This window comes from Kogia breviceps, chromosome 6 (genome assembly GCF_026419965.1).
Source record: "Kogia breviceps isolate mKogBre1 chromosome 6, mKogBre1 haplotype 1, whole genome shotgun sequence".
Taxonomy (NCBI): domain Eukaryota; kingdom Metazoa; phylum Chordata; class Mammalia; order Artiodactyla; family Physeteridae; genus Kogia; species Kogia breviceps.
The window spans coordinates 145,989,003-146,006,007 of NC_081315.1; the positions used below are offsets into that span (position 1 = coordinate 145,989,003).

Consider the following 17,005-nt stretch of genomic DNA (forward strand, 5'->3'; position numbering starts at 1 on the left):
GGCGGAGTGAGAAGAGGAAGGACCCCGGACCCAGGAGCTGATCTGGGCCACAGGCCGGACCGAGCGCTAAGTCGTAGGGGGAGGGCCGGCCAAGCTGGGAAGTCACCCCCGCGCTGTGCTCCGGAGATGCCAGGATTTGTCCGGCCCGGATGGTGACCTCCCAGGAGAGCCAAGGGGGACCACGGAAAATCTCAGAGGCGCTCATCCATCCATTCAGAAACCCTCCACGTGCTGCCTGGGGGCCGAGTGCCACTGGCCAGACACAGCGGGGCTAGGCTCCGAGGCATCCCGAGGATGGCCAGCTGGATGGCGGGAAGCACGTCGGAGCAGAGGGGACAGCATGCAAGGGGTCCAAGAAGGCAACACCCAGAAGGGGGGTGGGGGAGGGGCGGTGATGGCAGCTGGTGGCCTGGAGGGGTCAAGGGGCTTCCAAGAAGGCGAGGCTGGGCTCGAGTGCCAGACCAGGGATCAGGAGGACACTCTTATCATGCTCCCTGATGCGGGCCAGGAGGGAAGAGAACCAGGCCCACTGTCCAGGAGCTCTTGGGCAGCATCCTGACCCCAGATCCAGGTGTGAAGGGGTCCCTCAGAGCAGAGTGGCCCAGCCCCTACAGGGCCACAGCCTCTGCCAGCTATTACCCACCCCACCTAATCCCCAGCCCTGAGCGGGAGGCTGCCCCTCCTCTACCCCCAAAGCCGGGCCCAAAGACGGAGGGAGGGGCCTGGGGTCCCACTCAGCCTGACCCTGTGGGCCCCCCTCCCGTCCAGGTGGCCTGACCTCACCCTTCAGCCCCCAGAAGCCCCTGAGAGCCCCCGAGGCCTCGAGGCAGTGGTCCAGCCCCTGGTCCAGAGGGTCCTGGAGAGTGCCAAGACCAGGTGGGGAGGAGGAGCCACACCCAGCTCGGAAGGGCCAGGGCTGGGCCCCAGGGATGGCCACCTGGGAGCCCTCGGAGGTCTCGGTCCTGGACTCCAAGGGGCTGCGAGTTGGGGGCGGCCTGAGTGGGAAGAGGTGCGGGCAACAGGGTGGCCCCAAGCCCCTCCGATGAGCCTCAGTTTGGGGCCCAGGGAGGTGGCTGCAGTCACCTAGAGGCCGGGAGGGGGACTGCCCCTCGCGGCGTCATGTGCCCAGGGACCCAGGCAGAGTGGGGGCGCCGGGAAGCAGGCCCTGTGCTGCCGTCAGGAGCCCATTTTACAGAAAACCTGGGGGGCGAAGTCAGGGGTCTGGACTGTCCTCCCAGTGCTGGGGTGCCCACCCCACCCTGCCCCGCCAAATTCCGCCCACTCCTCTCGCTTTGGCTGCCCCAACCACCCCGAGATTCCCTGGCCTGATACCACCGCCAGAGCCCCGCAGGCCCCCGACAGGGGTGGCGGGGGTCCTTCGCGCAGCAGCGAGACCACCGCCCCCAGATTCCAGAGGCCAGAGTGGGGAGGGCGCCCTGGGCCTCCACCGCTCCTGCGGGGAGGAGGCACCCAACACGGGCCGGTTCATTTAGCAAAACAGCCCTCCTCCCCAGGTGAAGAAAGGGACCCGCGGGCAGAAAGGGCCTCTGGGGTCACAGGTCGAGGGGGGACGGGGAAGGACGGCAGAGACGGTGGGAGTGCAGGAGGGAGTGGACCAGAAGGCCAGGGGATGGGAAGGAGAAAGAACCAGGGCCAGATCAGAGGCGGCTCACAGGAGCTCCTCCAAGAGAACATGAAGGGGAGGAAGCAAGAAAATACAGGTTATTATCATTACTGTTTCCCCAGCCAAGGGACAAAAACTCCTGATTAGAACCTGTGCAGCACCTCGAGTGGACCTGCAGTTCTGAGGGCCTCCTGAGGGCAGGAAGGGAGCGAGGCTCCCGAGACCCACGTGCTGCGGGCAGCTGCCGGCCACCGGACCCAAGCCGCTCACCTCCTCACCGGGAGTCTGTGACCCACCCCCCAGCCTTCCCTTCAACACAGGTTGGGTGAGTGCCTACCCTCTACTGGGCCCTGAAAAGAACAAAGCTCGTTCTCCTGGCACTTTACAAGCCAGGGGGTGGGGTGGGGCAGAAAATAAACCAATAACAGAGATCAACACTCCAGTATCCCTTTGGGACAAAGAAAAATAAGTTGGGATAAGGGGCTAAAGAGTGAGGTGGGTGGTGGAGGCCAAGGGGGGAACCCCATGGAGAGGGGACAGCATGTACAAAGGCCCTGGGGTGGCAGGGGCTACGAGTTGAATGTGCCAGCAGAAGATAACGTACTTTGAGACAGGCCAGCTCAGAAAGTTTACTTACCACACTGTTTTCTAGGAAGCTACCTGAAGGGATGCCACAGGGATCCATGCTCGATTCCATGCTATCTAGCATGGAATCTAGGAAACACTGTCTCCAAACTAGGAAGAGTGCAAGGTGGGCAGTGAGCAGTGGGCATGCCCAGCTGGCTGGGAGGAGGAGGGCACGGGCCAGGGAGGGGACGTAACGGGAAAGACTCGACCGCCAGAGAAGGTGAGACCGTGATAAAAGCAGACGAGGGGAACAATAAGGCAAACACAATCTCTAGGGAGAACAAACGCTGTCCCAAGGACGACGCATTGCCAGCATGAAAGATGCTCTTGGTCCAATCAGCCAGAAAGCAGCATGACGGCTCCAGGACAGAACCTGATGCCACGGGCCCTGACCGCACGCAAGGCTGAACTCCTTGCCACAGTCATCTGTGCTGACTCTCCTGTCTACTTCTCTAGTGACGACCCCCTTCAGGCCTTCCCCGCCCCCAACCGACCCCGTTCTTGTCAAGGGTGACGATGACCAGGGCTGCCCAGTCCAGGGGGCCAGCCTTGGGCCTTGCTTGACCTCAGGAGCATGAGACACGCTGACTTCTTTCCTAAGCCCTGGCCAGTCTCGGTCCTCTTCCTGTCTCATGAGAGCCCATCCCCTTGGGGGTCTCTCAGCCCCCTGCCCCCTCAGCACACATCGCTCCCCCGTCCACACTCACCGCAGGGCTCTCAGCCAGCACCTGTGTCCCAGCCTTCCCTCTCCAGCCCCTCTCCCAGGTGTGTCTGTCCGGCAGCCTCCTGGACCCCTCCGCTAACTCCACCCCTCTATCCCCTCACCCCCTCACCCCTTTCTCTCAGAACACACCCGCCATTTCCACTGGCTCTACTTCCAAATACAGCTGGAATCCAGCTCTTCTCAGGTGGCGCTCCTGCCGCCACCACCCAGCCCCGGGCCCTCCTCAGCTCTGATGGCTGCGTCACATCCCCACGGGCCCTGATTCTGGCCCTGACCCTGAGTCCACCTTCAACCAGCAGCCAGAACCGTCCCGTCCGAACAGACGCGGACTTGCCCAGACCCCTCAGGGCTCCGAGGGGGCTCCGTCCCTCCTGCTGCCCCTGCCCTCCTGCCTGACTCCGCTGGGGAGACGCTACGCAGCGGCGTCCCCCGCCCTTCTGCCTGTGCTTCCACAGCCGTCCACCTGGGCGGTGCCCCTACCCCCTCCCGGAGGCCCGCTCCCCTAACAGGCTTTATACGGCCACCCTCGGCTGCCCCCGTCATTTATGGTAACAGGAACCCCAGGCTGAGCAAGGGTGCGTGGCTGCCCACAAAATGCAGGATGCCCAGTTAAACTTCAATTTTGGATAAACCAGTCATTTTTAATTTAAGTACGTCCCACGTATTGCGTGGGACGTGCATATACTAGGAAGTACTTATACTAGTATAAGTACTTGTACTTTTCATACTGAGAGGCGCTCACTGGTCCTCTGTGCTTGTGAATCTGGCCGCAGGCCAGCAACACAGGCTGCATCCCGCCTGCCCAGCAGCCAGGAGTGGCCACGTGACAGAGGCCAGCCAGTGGGACGTGAGCACCGTCTGGCAGTGCCCTGATGCGAAGGCGCCCGCCTCTGCTACCCTTTGCTCCTTTCTGGGGCCCCAGGACAGGTGGATCCTGAGCCCCACCACTGCACCCCACTCACAGCCAGGCCCTGTGGCCGGCCTAGGCCCGCCGTGGCTTCAGCAGCCCCCACCGCGGGCTTCCTCTGGCCGGATGTAAAGCTCACAGGCGTCCTCGCCACCAGACACCTAGAGCTCGGCCTCCCACCACGGCCAAGGTAGGAATCTGGTTTGTTCACTGTGATCCTGACACCTGGCTTGGCACCTGCACACCGGGCGCTTCCAGCATTAGAGAACCGAGGACAGAGAGATCAAGGTCAAGGGTGGGGAAGCCCGCTGGGGCAGGGCAGGGCCTGGGGCAGAGGGTCTGAACAGATCTGTGCATTCAGATCACAAAGACAGGCCGGGCCGGGCTGGGGACAGGTGCTGTCCTCCAGGCAGTGGACCAGCAGTGGCCAGCTCCACCCACCTGAGACAGCAGAAGTGGGGCGGGGAGGGGCACGTTGCACTGAGGTGGTCACAGCCAGGGAACTAAAGCCCTTGAGAGGCCAAGTGTCCCATAGTGGTCACTTCCAATCACAGCCCTGCCGCGTTCCTGGATGTTTCTTACAGTGTGCATGCGTTACTTTGAAAAAAAGGTATTGATTTTTACTTTAAAGAACATTCCCAGAATGAATGGAGGGAGGGAGGGAGGCCTGCCACCCGGTGCTGCGCGCACACTTGTGTGTGGATGCGTGTCTGAGCCAGGAGCTCCTGGTGCCCAGGGGCCGGGCGGGGGTGCGCAAGAGGGACCCAGCAGGCAGGGTGGAAGCTGGGGGGAGGGCCCAGCCCTGTCTTCCCAGAGGAGCCCTCCCCCGCTGCCCAATCACCCCTCTCCCGACACGCTCAGGCTCCTTGGTCACAGCGGCCTTGCCGGGTGGGGTCCACCGGCTGGACCACCAGGGAGACCCTGACCACAGGCATCCCCACTGCGGTGCAGAAGAGCCTGGGGCGGGCTGGCACTGGGGCAGCTGCTCCAGGGACCAGGCCGCCTCTACACCACCCCCCTCTCCCGCCTCAGAATAAGTGCAGGCAGGCAAGGAAAGAGGTCCTTGGAAGGCGGACTCGCCGTGGCCACCATGCCCGTGGGTGCAGGTTCACAAGTGTGGCCAGACATGCAAACCCTCAGCTCTGGCACTGGTGAGTGACAGGTGTCCCGAGAGCCTCAGCCCTCACGGAACAGCTGCAGACACCTAGGCCCAGAGAGAGTCCTAACTGGGCGCTCCAGGAGGCGGCGATGGTGGGCTCTGGTGGCCAGAGCAGGGAGACAGGACACAGGCGTGCCGGGCCAGGTGTTTATTGGTGAGGAGGCAGTCTGGCTGAGGGTCCTCAGCGGCCGGCCGGCCAGCAGGCACACAGGGCCCGGCGCTCGGCCTGCAGCAGGAGGGTCTCCGTCTGAAGAGCAACAAGGGGCCGTCAGGGCGCCGCCCGCTGCCCCCCGCCTCCCAGCTCCCGAGGGCCCTCCAGCTCCTGGCTTCCCCCCAAAACCCACTGGCAGTCCTGTCTCCACCCGTTCCCAAGACTCTCCGAGCCTGAACTGGACTATGTGAGGACACCCCCAGCCCCAGCTCTGCAGACTCTGACGGCAGGGGACCCTCTGCTGCCCTCCAGACGCACCCCCTCCCGGCCCAGAGCCTCTGCGGTCCTGGGCCAGTCCTGCCCTCCTCAGCCCCACACCGGGACGACTTTTCCCAGCTTCGGCTCAGCACATACACCGGCTCTCAGGGGCCCCTCTCACCCCTCCCCCGACCGCCAGCGTGGGCTGGGGCTGGTCCTCTCAGGAACCCAGCTACAGACTCAATGAAACTCAGGCCCCTTGGCCCCCAGGGGGCGCCACAGGCCGGGCCCTTGGGAATTGGCCAGAAAAGGGGAGCAGAGTGGGGTCTCCCTTTCTTTCTACTTCTAGGAATGCTCTCCCTTTCTCAGAAGGAGTGCATATATCTGTCACAAATGGAAACTCCGTCGGCTGACGGGGCTGACCCCTGGCCCCTGTGCACGCACCCGTCCCTCCCCAGGTGAGGCCGGGAGCAAGGAACCCCCCAGACAGCTGCGCCCAAGCTCACGTTTCGTGCCCAGCGAGCCCCACGCACCCCGCTTCCGACCACCTCTTCCCCGGCCTCAGTTTCTCCCCTCCCACTGGGCCTCGGCACTCCACCCGGGACAGGCTGGACTGAGATTGGCTGTCCTTCCCGGTGACCCCCGCGGAAAGTGCCAGCGAGGCCCTTGGGAGGAGGGAAACTGGACTGCCCCGCCCTCCCACACTGGGACCAGAAACAGAGTGTGGCGCTTATTTGAGACGGGCATCCCTGCTCCCCACCCCCCTCTCCTCGGGAGGCTCACCCGCGCGTCCAGGCTGCAGGCCGTCTTCCGCAGGTCCTGCAGGGCACGCTGCATGAACTCGAAAGCGTGGCAGTCCACGCACGGGCGGCCTGCGGGAGACGCGGGTCAGGACGCGGGGCGCGCTCCCAGCCCGGACCCACCGGAGCAGCGGCCTCCGTACGCCCCCCACCTCCCACCCGAGGAACAAAGGCGAGCCACGCCCCTCCCGCACGCCAGGGTGCGGTCAGGGCCAGGGAGGAGCCCTCCGCAGACGCGCGCGGCACCTACTCTGCGCGGGGACGGAGCTTCCGGCGGCGGGTTCCGCGCGGGCCTGGGCGCCCAGCAGCGCGACGCTCAGCAGCAGCAGCAGCAGCGGCGGCGGCGGCGACCTCGGGGGCCTGCACGGCGGCGAGGGGGCCATGGCCGAGCAGAGGGAGCCCGGGCGCCCTGCAGCAGCCGAGGGTCAGCAGCGCCCGCACCTCCGGCCAGCGAACACCCACCCCGGAACCCGGCCTCGCGAACCCCTACCCCACCCCAACCTCCGCGGACCAGGGCCCGCCCCCCGGGACGAGCGAACCCCCCTACCGGGTCTCGCGGCTCCCCACCCCGGTCCCTCCACCTCCGCCACGCCCCCCGGGCCCAACGACCCCTTCCCTCTCCCTCTCCCCAACCCCGGCCCAGCGAACCCCCAGCCAGCCTTTACCGCAGAGTTGGGGACGCCGCGACAGCAGCGCCAGCGACTCGGTAAGACTTGCGGCGTCCGGCGCGCACCGCGCATGCGCCCCGACCCCGCCCGGGTCCCCCATCGGACGTCGTCGTCATGGAAACCCCGGGACTGCGCGAACAGCTAGCTTAAAGGGACCGAGGTGGCTCCTGGGCTTCGTGTGCCCAGCCCCGGGCGGGATCTGCGCCTAGAGCACCGTCAGGCCCACAGGCCACGGCGTGGGGAGGGCTGCTTGGAGGAGGCGGCGCCTGTATAACACCTCCAGAGCCACTGCCGGCCGGAATTAAGCCAAGGAAGCGGGAAATCTGCCGCGGGAGCTCTGCGGTCCCGGGGCTTGGGGTGTCCCTGGGCCGATCCTGAAGGAGGGGCTCGAGACACGCCAGGGACTAGGGGCCAGTGAATGCAAAGGCGCGGCCTCTGCTCCCGGGCCAGGGGGGCCCAGTCGGGTCGGATTGCTCGGGGGAGATCGGGGCCAGGAGCGACCCAGGCCCGTGGGCCGGTGCGGGATCCGCTCTCTCCGCTCCTGACTCGGGCCCAGCCTTGCCCCTGCGCTTCAGGGGAAAGGGACAGGTGAGAAGCCCGTCGGCCTGCCGGGTCTCCCCTCCGCCACTCCGCGCCCTGACACCTATTTGCCACACACCCCCACCCCCGCTGCGTGACCTCGGAGGGGTCACTTGGCCTCTCTATGCCCTTTGCTCTCTCGTGACCACACAAGGTTGTTGGAAGTAAAGAGCCGAGTGTGGCCCCCGCAGGCGCCTCGATGCGCGCGGGTTTCAGGTCCCCGCCAGGCCCACGCGTGCGGGGGAGACCCGTTCCCTCTGAGAGGGATGGTCTCCACTTGGCGTCTCCTTGGTCTCTACGAGGCGCAGCACTGATGCAGAGGCCGCGACCTCCGGAGAGTGCGCCCAGGCCCGCGTCCCCGCCTGAGTGCCGAAGCCCGCGCTATGCGGGGCAGCGCCCGGCCCCCTTGCTGGTGGGCAGCGCCGGGCCAGATGCCCTCTGCCCCATCCCCGGGCCTTGGGTCAGGTGTCGCTCCGCCTCGGGATGGGATGACCGCAGCCCCGACCTGACGAGGGCTTGCTGACCTAGGGGCGGGGCGGTGCTCGTGGGCGCCCCTCTCTCCTCCCCGTCAGGCTCAGGGTCAGGCTCGCGCTGCGGCCCGGGCCTGGGCTGGGGGCTTCCGGGAACGCGGGCCGGCCCGGCGCAGGGGCTGGGGGGCCGGCGGTCGGCGTTCCCGGACGTGCGCATTTCCGCGCCCTTTATCCGGAGCCCAGGGCCGGGGTCGCAAGGTCACAGGCACCAAGTGGGGCGGGGCGCGGCGGCCGGCCCTGAGCAGCAGCCCCGCGGGGCCACTGGGTAGGGACGTGTGGCCGGAGGGCGCCACACGGCTCGGGCTTTTTCCGCCTGTCGTCCCGTCCCGCTGCCTCCGGATCGCGGCCGGCTCCTGCCCCGCTGTCCCTGCGCGCGCACGGGCAAGGCTCGGGGCGACCTCGGCGGCAGTGAGGTGGAGGCGCAGCTGCGGACTCCTGGATGCATCGAAGTGTCCCTTTTCCCGCTTCCCCGGCGCGGCCCAGCCTGCCCCGCACACCCTGGAGCTCCTGGCCGCGTCCTCCCCGCAACTGAGCTTCCCTACCGAGGGGACCGCGCCACCGGTCCGCCGGGCGGAGCCTCGGGGCTGCCCGGGTCCTGAGTGCCCGGCCACACGCTTCTCCGCCCCCCTGCCGGCGCCGTTGTTCCCTCACCCTAGCCTGCTTCCTCCTCCCTCTCCCCTCCCCAGGGGTACGGATTTTCCTTCCCCACTGGCTCTTCAGAGAGCAGGCTGTGATTTCTGTCATATCCAGATAAGACAAACTTCGTGAGCCCCTCGCCCCCGCCATCACCTCTCCTGGCTGTCCAGTTCCTCCCCTGCTCTCTTGAGCCCACACCTGCCCAGCCAGCGTCCTGGCACCGCCCTGACTCACCTGAAGCATCCACGGACCAGTCCTCAGGCCTCCCCACTGGCCGTCAGTGGCGCCGTGGCCCCTCCCCTCCTTGCTCCATCTTCACCCCCAACCTCTTCATGTCCCCTCCTCAGGGCCACGTCCTTTGTGACCTTGTCCAATGGCAGCTTTAAAAACCAGCCATGCAGTTCCAGGTGCCCCATCCAGCTGCCCTGGACACCTCCACTTGGAGAATAGACTTCTCAAGACCAGCACGTCCAAATCTGATGTGCCGACTTCACCCTCCATCTGCTGTGTCCCTCTTCCTCCCAGAACGAAGCCCAACAACTGCCCACAGCCTTCCCCATCTCTGGTGAGGGCAGTCCGTCCTGGCAGATGCTCAGACCAAACCCACAGCAGCCCTTTTAGAGATTCTGTGCACTCCACTCTCAGAGCCACCAGAATCGTTCTCCGAGCCAGGCTCCAGGCTCCAGGCTGCTGGTCCACATTGCCCCTCACCAGGACTCTTTTTTTTAAAAAAAATATTTTATTTATTTATTTATCTTTGGCTGTGTTGGGTCTTAGTTGCAGCAAGCGGGATCTTCGTGGCGGCACGCAGGCTTCTCTAGTTGCCGGGCACAGCCTCTCCAGTTGTGGCGTGCAGGCTCTTTAGTTGTGGCATGCGGGCTCTTCAGTTGCCCCACGGGCTTAGTTGCCCCGCGGCATGTGGGATCTTAGTTCCCCGACCAGGGCTCGAACCCGCGTCCCCTGCATTGGCAGGCGGATGCTTAACCACTGCGCCACCAGGGAAGTCCTTCACCTGGACTCTTGAGCCTTCTCACCATCTCTGTGTAGCTCACCTCCTTGTGGTCCAGTTGCCCTAAAACAGCCAGAGGGACCTTTCTTATTTTCTTTTTTAAATTGTGGTAAAATAAATATAACATAAAATTTACCATCTTAACTGTTTTTAGGTGTACAGTTCAGTGGCATTAAGTATGGTTCACAGTATTCACCGTACTGTGCAGCCGTCAGCACCACCCATGAGTAGAATTTTTTCATCTTCCTAAACTGAAACTCTGTCCTCATTCATCACTAATTCCTCTCTCCCCCAGCGCCTAGCATCCACCATCTACTTTCTGCCTCTGTGTATTTGACTCCTCCAGGGACCTCATATAAGTGGAAATGCACAGTATTTTGTCCTTTTGTGACTGGCTTGTTTCACTGAGTAGAATGTCCTCAAGGTTCACCCACATTTTAGCAGGTGTCGAGATTCCCTTCCTTTTTAAGGCTGAATAATATTCCACTGTGTGTGTGAACCACATTTTGTTTCAATTCACGTGCGGGTGCTTCCATGCTTTCACTGTTGTGAGTAGTGCTGCTATGACACGCGGACCTTTTATTTATTTTTTAATTTTATTTATTTATTTTTTGTGGTATGCGGGCCTCTCACTGTTGTGGTCTCTCCCACTGCGGAGCACAGGCTCCGGACGTGCAGGCTCAGCGGCCACGGCTCACGGGCCCAGCCGCTCCGCGGCACGTGGGATCTTCCCGGACCAGGGCACGAACCCGCGTCCCCTGCATCGGCAGGTGGACTCCCAACCACTGCGCCACCAGGGAAGCCCCAACACAGGGACCTTTTAAATCATCATCAGATTCTGCTGCCTCTCTGCTCACAGCCCTCCACGGATCCCGTCCCACCCCAGTGACTGTCCAAACCCTGATGTGGCTGGGAGGCTGTCTGCCTGCCAACCTTCCCTCCCACCGCTTACCTGCCCACACCATCCCAGCTGCGTAACCTCCTTGCCAGGCCGCTGGGGACACTCCTGCTGCCCCTGCCGCAGGGCCTTTCCTCGAGCTGGGCCCACCTGTTTCCAAGGATTCCACAGCCTTCTTCCTCTCTCCCTTGAGGCTCTGCTCAAGTATTTCCTTCTCAGTGAGAGCCAGCCCAGCCATCCTGTGTACTATAGCTGCCAACCTACCCCACATGGCTTAATGGGCTCAGGCGGCCGTAACAAAAACAAACTGGGTGGCTTAAGCGTCCTCAGAGTCCTGGAGGCTGGACGTCCAAGGTCAAGGTTCTCACCAGTTTGGTTTCTGACTGTCTTCCTGGCCTTCTCCCTGTGTGCACGCAGAGGAAGAGAAAGCAGAGGAGAGACATCCAGGGAGCAAGCCTCCGGTGCCTCTTCCTAAAAGGACACTAATCCTATCAGATCAGGGCCCCACCCCTCTGACCTCGTTTAGCCTGTTTTCTTCCTTAGGGGCCACATCTCCAAACACAGCCACCCTGGGGATTAAGGCTTCAACACATTAATGGGGGTGGGGGTGGGGACAGTCCATAACACCATCCCAGCCTCTCCAGTCCCTCTTACCCCATCCCACATTTTTCCTTTTCCTTACACTCTCACCTGACTCACTATGTACTTCATTAAATACGGTGATCGTTCCTTGTATCCAGAGCTCTCGGGGGGTGGGGGGCAGTTTTGCCCTCAGGGATACTTGGCAATACCTGGAGGCAGTTTGGCCGGTCGCAGCCGGGAGGAGAGGCGCTACTGAACCCACTGGGCAGATGTCAAGGTGCCGTGGAGCATCCTGCAAAGCAAGACGACCCCACAAAGGATGATCCAGCAGCTGAGGAGCCCCGGTCTGTATCTTCTCGCCAGAAGGCCAGGCCCTCCCTACCGGGTGCTCAGAAGATGCGTGGGAAGTGTGACAGCGTGAGCGCGGGCCCAGGTGAGCAGGAGCCGGGCCTGCGCAGGCAGGGAGGAGCTGCTTCGCCAGGGCTTGGGCCAGATGTGACAAAGGGGGCAGGGAGCGGGAGGAGCGGCGTGCTGACGGGGCCAGGTGGGCAGCTGGGGAAAGGAGCAGCCCTTGGGGTGGGCAAGTGAAAGGGTGCAGGGTGAACGCCTCGTGGGGCCTGGGTTCCAAGCCGCTGTCCAGCTGGAGACTGGAGCACAGAAGTCAGCATGAACGTGGCCTGCACGATGACGCCGGGACGCTCTGGGCACGAACCCCTTTGCCGCCCCAGAGCCCCCATCCCCTCCAGACTCTCCCCGGCCGCCACCACTGTGGGGCAGAGGTGTGGGTCCAGGGGCGTCTCGTCAGGCACGGGAAGAGGCTGCTCGTGCTTGCCGTGGGCCCTGCCCAGGACAGCCTCTCGGGGACCTTCTCCCCCGTCCAGAGCGGATCTGCCCACCGCCCCCAGCTCTCAGCAGTCAGGTTGCCCTCACCTCTTCCCCGCCAACCCTCACCTCCCCCCTCCACCTACCTCCCCCCGCCAAGGGAAAACCCAGATGTGGAGGTGGAGCCCAGGGGAGTTGCCGGTGACCCCGGAGGAGGTGGGGAGGGACTGGCAGGGGTGGGTTCAAGGGGCAGAGGTCATCAGGTTAACTCTGCCCAGGCCCTGCCAGCAAACAGAGCTGAGAGAAGAGGCATGAGGGTCTGAGCTTCATGGCTCCGGGGTCAGCGGTTTAGGTCCAGAGTGAGTCTGAAACACACACACCACTCGTTCAGCAGGGAAGGGACACCAGAAGTAAGCCCGGGCCTCCTCTCCTGGCCTGCAGGCCTGGCAGTGAGCTGTCTTGATATTGAGGGTGAAGGGAAGAAGGGTTGTAACACAAGAGCTGGCTCCGGCGTGAAGCTGCAAAGTCCATATGCTCTGGGATATGCCGGGAAAGTGTAGACGGGGAAATTGTTTGGAAATGGTTCTGGACTCATGATGATTCTTGTGGCAAGTGGCAGAAGAAAATTCAAATGATCCCTAGCAGGAAGCATTCTCATCTTAAGCCTTGGAAAACCCAAGCAGAATGGATAAAAACACATTATCTACCTCTATGCTGTCTGCAAGAGGCTTGCTTTAAATCCAAAGACACAAATAGATTGAAGGTGAAAGGATGAAAAAGAGTATTCCCTGCAAATAAAAACCAAAAGAGAGAGCAGGGGTGGCTAAACTAATATCAGGCAAAATAGATTTTAAATCAAAAAAGTTTACAAGAGACAAAGAAGGACATTACATGTTAATAAAAGGTTGGGTACGACAAAAAGATATGACAAATATAAATGTTTACACACCTAATGACAGACCATGAAAATATATGAAGCAAAAACTAATGGAATTAAAGAGAGAAACAGACAGTTCTACAATAACAATTGGAGACTTCAATACCCCACTCATAATATTGGATAGAACAACCAGACAGAAGATAAGTAAGGAAACAGAGGACCTAAGCAACACAGTAAACCAACCACATCCAACAACCATGCCCAGGACTCTCCGCCCAGTGACAGCAGTACCCACATCCTTCTCAGGTGCACATGGGATGCTTTCCAGGAGAGACCATCTATTAAGTCACTAATTAAGTCTCAATAGTTTTTTTTTTTCTTTTGGCCGCGCTGTGTGGCCTGCGGGATTTTAGTTCCCTGACCAGATATTGAACCCGAGCCCTCGGCAGCGAGAGCACAGAATCCCAACCGCTGGACCACCAGGGAATTCCCATCAATAGATTTTAAAAGGTAGATACCATAAAAAGTACATTCTCTGACCACAACAGGATGATGCTGGAAATCAATAACAGAAGGAAAAGTAGAACATTACGGAACCAAAGGATCAAAGAAGAAATCAAAAGGGAACTTAGAAATTACTTGGAGAGGAATGAAAACAAAAACAAAACATACCAAAACTTATGGGACACCATGAAAGCAGTGATAAGAGGGAAATTAGAGCTATAAATACATTTTTTAAAAAGATCTCAAATCAACAACCTAATTTTACAACTTAAGGAGCTAGAAAAAGAAGAACAAACTAAACCTAAAACTAGTAGAAGGAGGGAATTCCCTGGTGGTCCAGTGGTTAGGACTTGGCACTTTCACTGCCGAGGGCACAGGTTCGATCCCTAGTTGGGGAACTAAGATCCCAAAAGCTGCGGGGCACAGCCAAAACAAAACCAAACAAAACAAAAAACTAGCAGAAGTAAAGAAATAAAGGTTAGATTAGGGTGGAGATAAATGAAATAGAGAATAGAAAAACAATAGAGAAAAATCAATGAAACAAAAAGTTGGTTCTTTGAAAATACCAACAAAATTGACAAACCGTTAGCTGGATGGACTAAGAACAAGAGAGAAGACTCAGTTTACTACAATCAGACATGAAAGTGGAGGCATCACTACCAGTTCAACAGAAATAAAAAGGATTACAAGAGAGTGAACACCAACCAACTGGATAACCTAGATGCAAGGGACAAATTCCTAGAAGCACAAAACCTACTAAGACAAAATCAGGAGGAAATAGGAATTCCGAATAGACCCATAACTAGTGAGGAGACTGAATCAATAATCAAGAATCTCCTAACAAAGAAAAGCCCTGGATCTGATGGCTTCACTGGTGAACTCTAGCAAACATTTAAAGAAGTATTAACACCAATCCTTCTCAAACTTCTCCAAGAAATTGAAGACCATGAAATATTTCCTGACTCATCCCATAAAGCGAGCATTACCTGACACCAAGGCCGAGAGGCACCAGAAGAAAACTGCAGACCAACAGTCCTCATGAACGTCGATGCAAAAACCCCCAACAAAATACAAGCAAACTGACCAGCAGCATATGAAAAGGATTATATTGGGAGGGGTGCAGGGGTGATTCCAAGGCATGGGTAGTACTCTGACTCTTGATTCAGACGTTGGAGACACAGTGTGTTTACTTTGTGGAAGTTCAACTGTATATTTATGATTTCTGCACATTTCTGTAAGTATTTACTAAAAACAAAATATTACTTATATTTTTAAACAAAGAATGAGACAAAATAAACACGTTTACTCAGAGACAGAATGTCCTTAGGAAGGACATTCTAAAGGATGTAGTTCAGGCTGAGACAAAGAGCTCCTAGATAGAAGATCTGGAATTAACTGGGGAGCATAGTAAGAGGAAAATCTGGGGGTAAACACAGTATAAAGAAACCACGACTCCACTAAACAACAATAAAAAGATAGACGTAAAATATGTGGCAACATATAAATCAGGAAGGGGTTAATAGAGTTAAAGTGCTCTGGATAAAATACCCAAAGGATCTGTATTTCTGGTAGGAGGGTGAAAGTATTATTAAATTTATTTTGTCACTCTTTTACAGGTTCATTCAGGTGTTATTGACATGCAATACACAATTAGATCGATTTTGATGTATACATGTGAAAATTAATAAAGGGAAACCTCACTGAAATGGAGTCAGGAGGCCAGAAGGGGGAGCTCTCATGCAGTACCACTCAAAGTTGGTCACTGTTTTGTAGTAACAGTCATCAATTACAGGTCCCCACAGGAAAAGAAGTCCAGGGCACCTCCTACAAGAAATCCACTTCCCCAGAATCTCAGCCACACTCTATCACCACTCTGAACTCTCACTTTTCTCCAGTGGACTTTGGTTCGAAACAACCCCTCCCAACTTCCTCCTTTTTCTCTATAAAATAATGTTCCTCTCCTTTGTCAGACTTGCCTTTGGCCTTTGTATAGCATGCTTGTCCCAAGTCGCGATTCTCTGCTGTTCCCGAGTAAACCCATTTTTTTCTGGTAAGACAACTGTTTCATTTTGAAGGTCAGCATGCACCCGTGATGCCATTACCACCATGAAGATAAGGAACATACCCACTGCCCCCCAAACACCCTCATCGCTCTTTGCAATCTCCCCTCCTGCCTCTCACTGGCACCTCCCCCCAAGATAACCACCAATCCGCTTTCTGTTGCTAGTTTGTATTTTCTACAATTTTATGTAAGTGGAATCATACAATATATTCTATTTTTTGTCTGTCTTCCTTAAATTAGTAAAATTATTTTGAGATTTGTCTATGTCGTTGGGTGCGTCAATAGTGCGTTCTTTTTATTGGTGAGTAGTGTGGAAAAAACACAATTTGTGCATTCACTTGTTGATAGACATTTGGATAATTTCCAGTATATGGCTATTACAAATAAAGCTGCTCTGAATATTCACATACAAGTCTTTGTATGGACGTGTATTTTCTATTTTATTATTTATTTATTTATTTTTGGCTGCGTTGGGTCTTCGTTGCTGCGCGCGGGCTTTCTCTAGTTGCGGCGAGCGGGGGCTACTCTTTGTTGCGGTGCACGTGCTTCTCGTTGCGGTGGCTTCTCTTGTGTAGCACAGGCTCTAGGCGCGCAGGCTTCAGTAGTTGTGGCACGCGGTCTTAGTAGTTGTGGCACACGGGCTTAGTTGTTCTGCAGCATGTGGGATCTTCCTGGACCAGGGCTCCAACCCGTGTCCCCTGCATTGGCAGGCGGATTCTTAACCACTGTGCCACCAGGGAAGTCCTTGGACATGTATTTTCATTTGAGGGCTTTTATAGCCCTACTTAACGTCTTTTAATCTTTCTCCTACCTTCCTGGATATTTCAGATAGTTATAATAAACTTTAATGCTCTTGTCTGCTGATTCTAATATCTGTCTCGGTTCTGGTTCTGTTCCGATTGATTTTTTTTTCCCCTTCATTATGAGTTGTATTTTCCTGCTCCTTTACGTTTATGGTGATTTTTATCGGATGCCAGATATTGTAACTTTTATAGTGTTGGGTCATTGGGATTTTTTTCTTTTTTATATGTTTTTGAGCTTTGTTCTGGAATGCAGTTAGTTACATGGAAATAATTTGATCCTTTTGGGTCTTCCTTTTAGGTTTTGTTAGGTGGGCTCAGAAAACTCCTTAGTCTGAGCCAGTTTGAACTTAATACTAAGCAACAGCTTTCTGAGCGCTCTACTCAATGCCCCGTGGCCATTGGGAACCTCTTTCTGGCCCGTGTGAACTCAGAATTGTTCCACTTTCCCTGTTCCAGGGTCTTTCCCTGGATCTTCCTCTGGGCACTTCTGTGCATGCTGAGAACTGGAGGGGACACACTGCAGAGCCCCAGAGCTTTGCCTTTTCCCTCTGCAGCTCTGCCAGAAAAGTTCTAGTCACCTTGGGCTCCCCAGATGCTGAACTCTGTCTCTTCAAGCCACGGGCATACCCAGCTTTATTTGGGTTCCTCCTCCCTGTCCTCCTCCCTTGCCCCCACTCTCCGCAACTAGAGAAAGCCCACGCGCAACAATGAAGACCCAACACAGCCAAAAGTAAATTTTTTTAAAAAAGAAGAATCAATCCAAAAGAAGACACAAAAAGAGA

At 57.7% G+C, this 17,005-nt stretch overlaps 1 protein-coding gene across 2 annotated transcripts; it reads right to left on the bottom strand.

Annotated features, from left to right (window-relative positions):
- Window positions 1–5,174: 5,174 nt before the first annotated feature.
- Window positions 5,175–7,015, bottom strand: NICOL1 (NELL2 interacting cell ontogeny regulator 1). 2 transcript variants are annotated; one of them, XM_067036831.1, is made up of 4 exons: window positions 6,916–7,015; window positions 6,501–6,659; window positions 6,234–6,322; window positions 5,175–5,288 (listed from the first exon to the last, which is right to left on the bottom strand). In XM_067036831.1, the coding sequence occupies exons 2-4, from the start codon at window positions 6,631–6,633 to the stop codon at window positions 5,223–5,225; spliced, it is 288 nt and encodes a 95-aa protein (XP_066892932.1). In that variant the 5' UTR covers window positions 6,634–6,659; window positions 6,916–7,015; the 3' UTR covers window positions 5,175–5,222. The 2 variants fall into 2 exon arrangements, with proteins under 2 accessions (XP_066892932.1, XP_058922046.1); XM_059066063.2 differs by having other exon boundaries at window positions 6,906–7,008.
- Window positions 7,016–17,005: the final 9,990 nt, after the last annotated feature.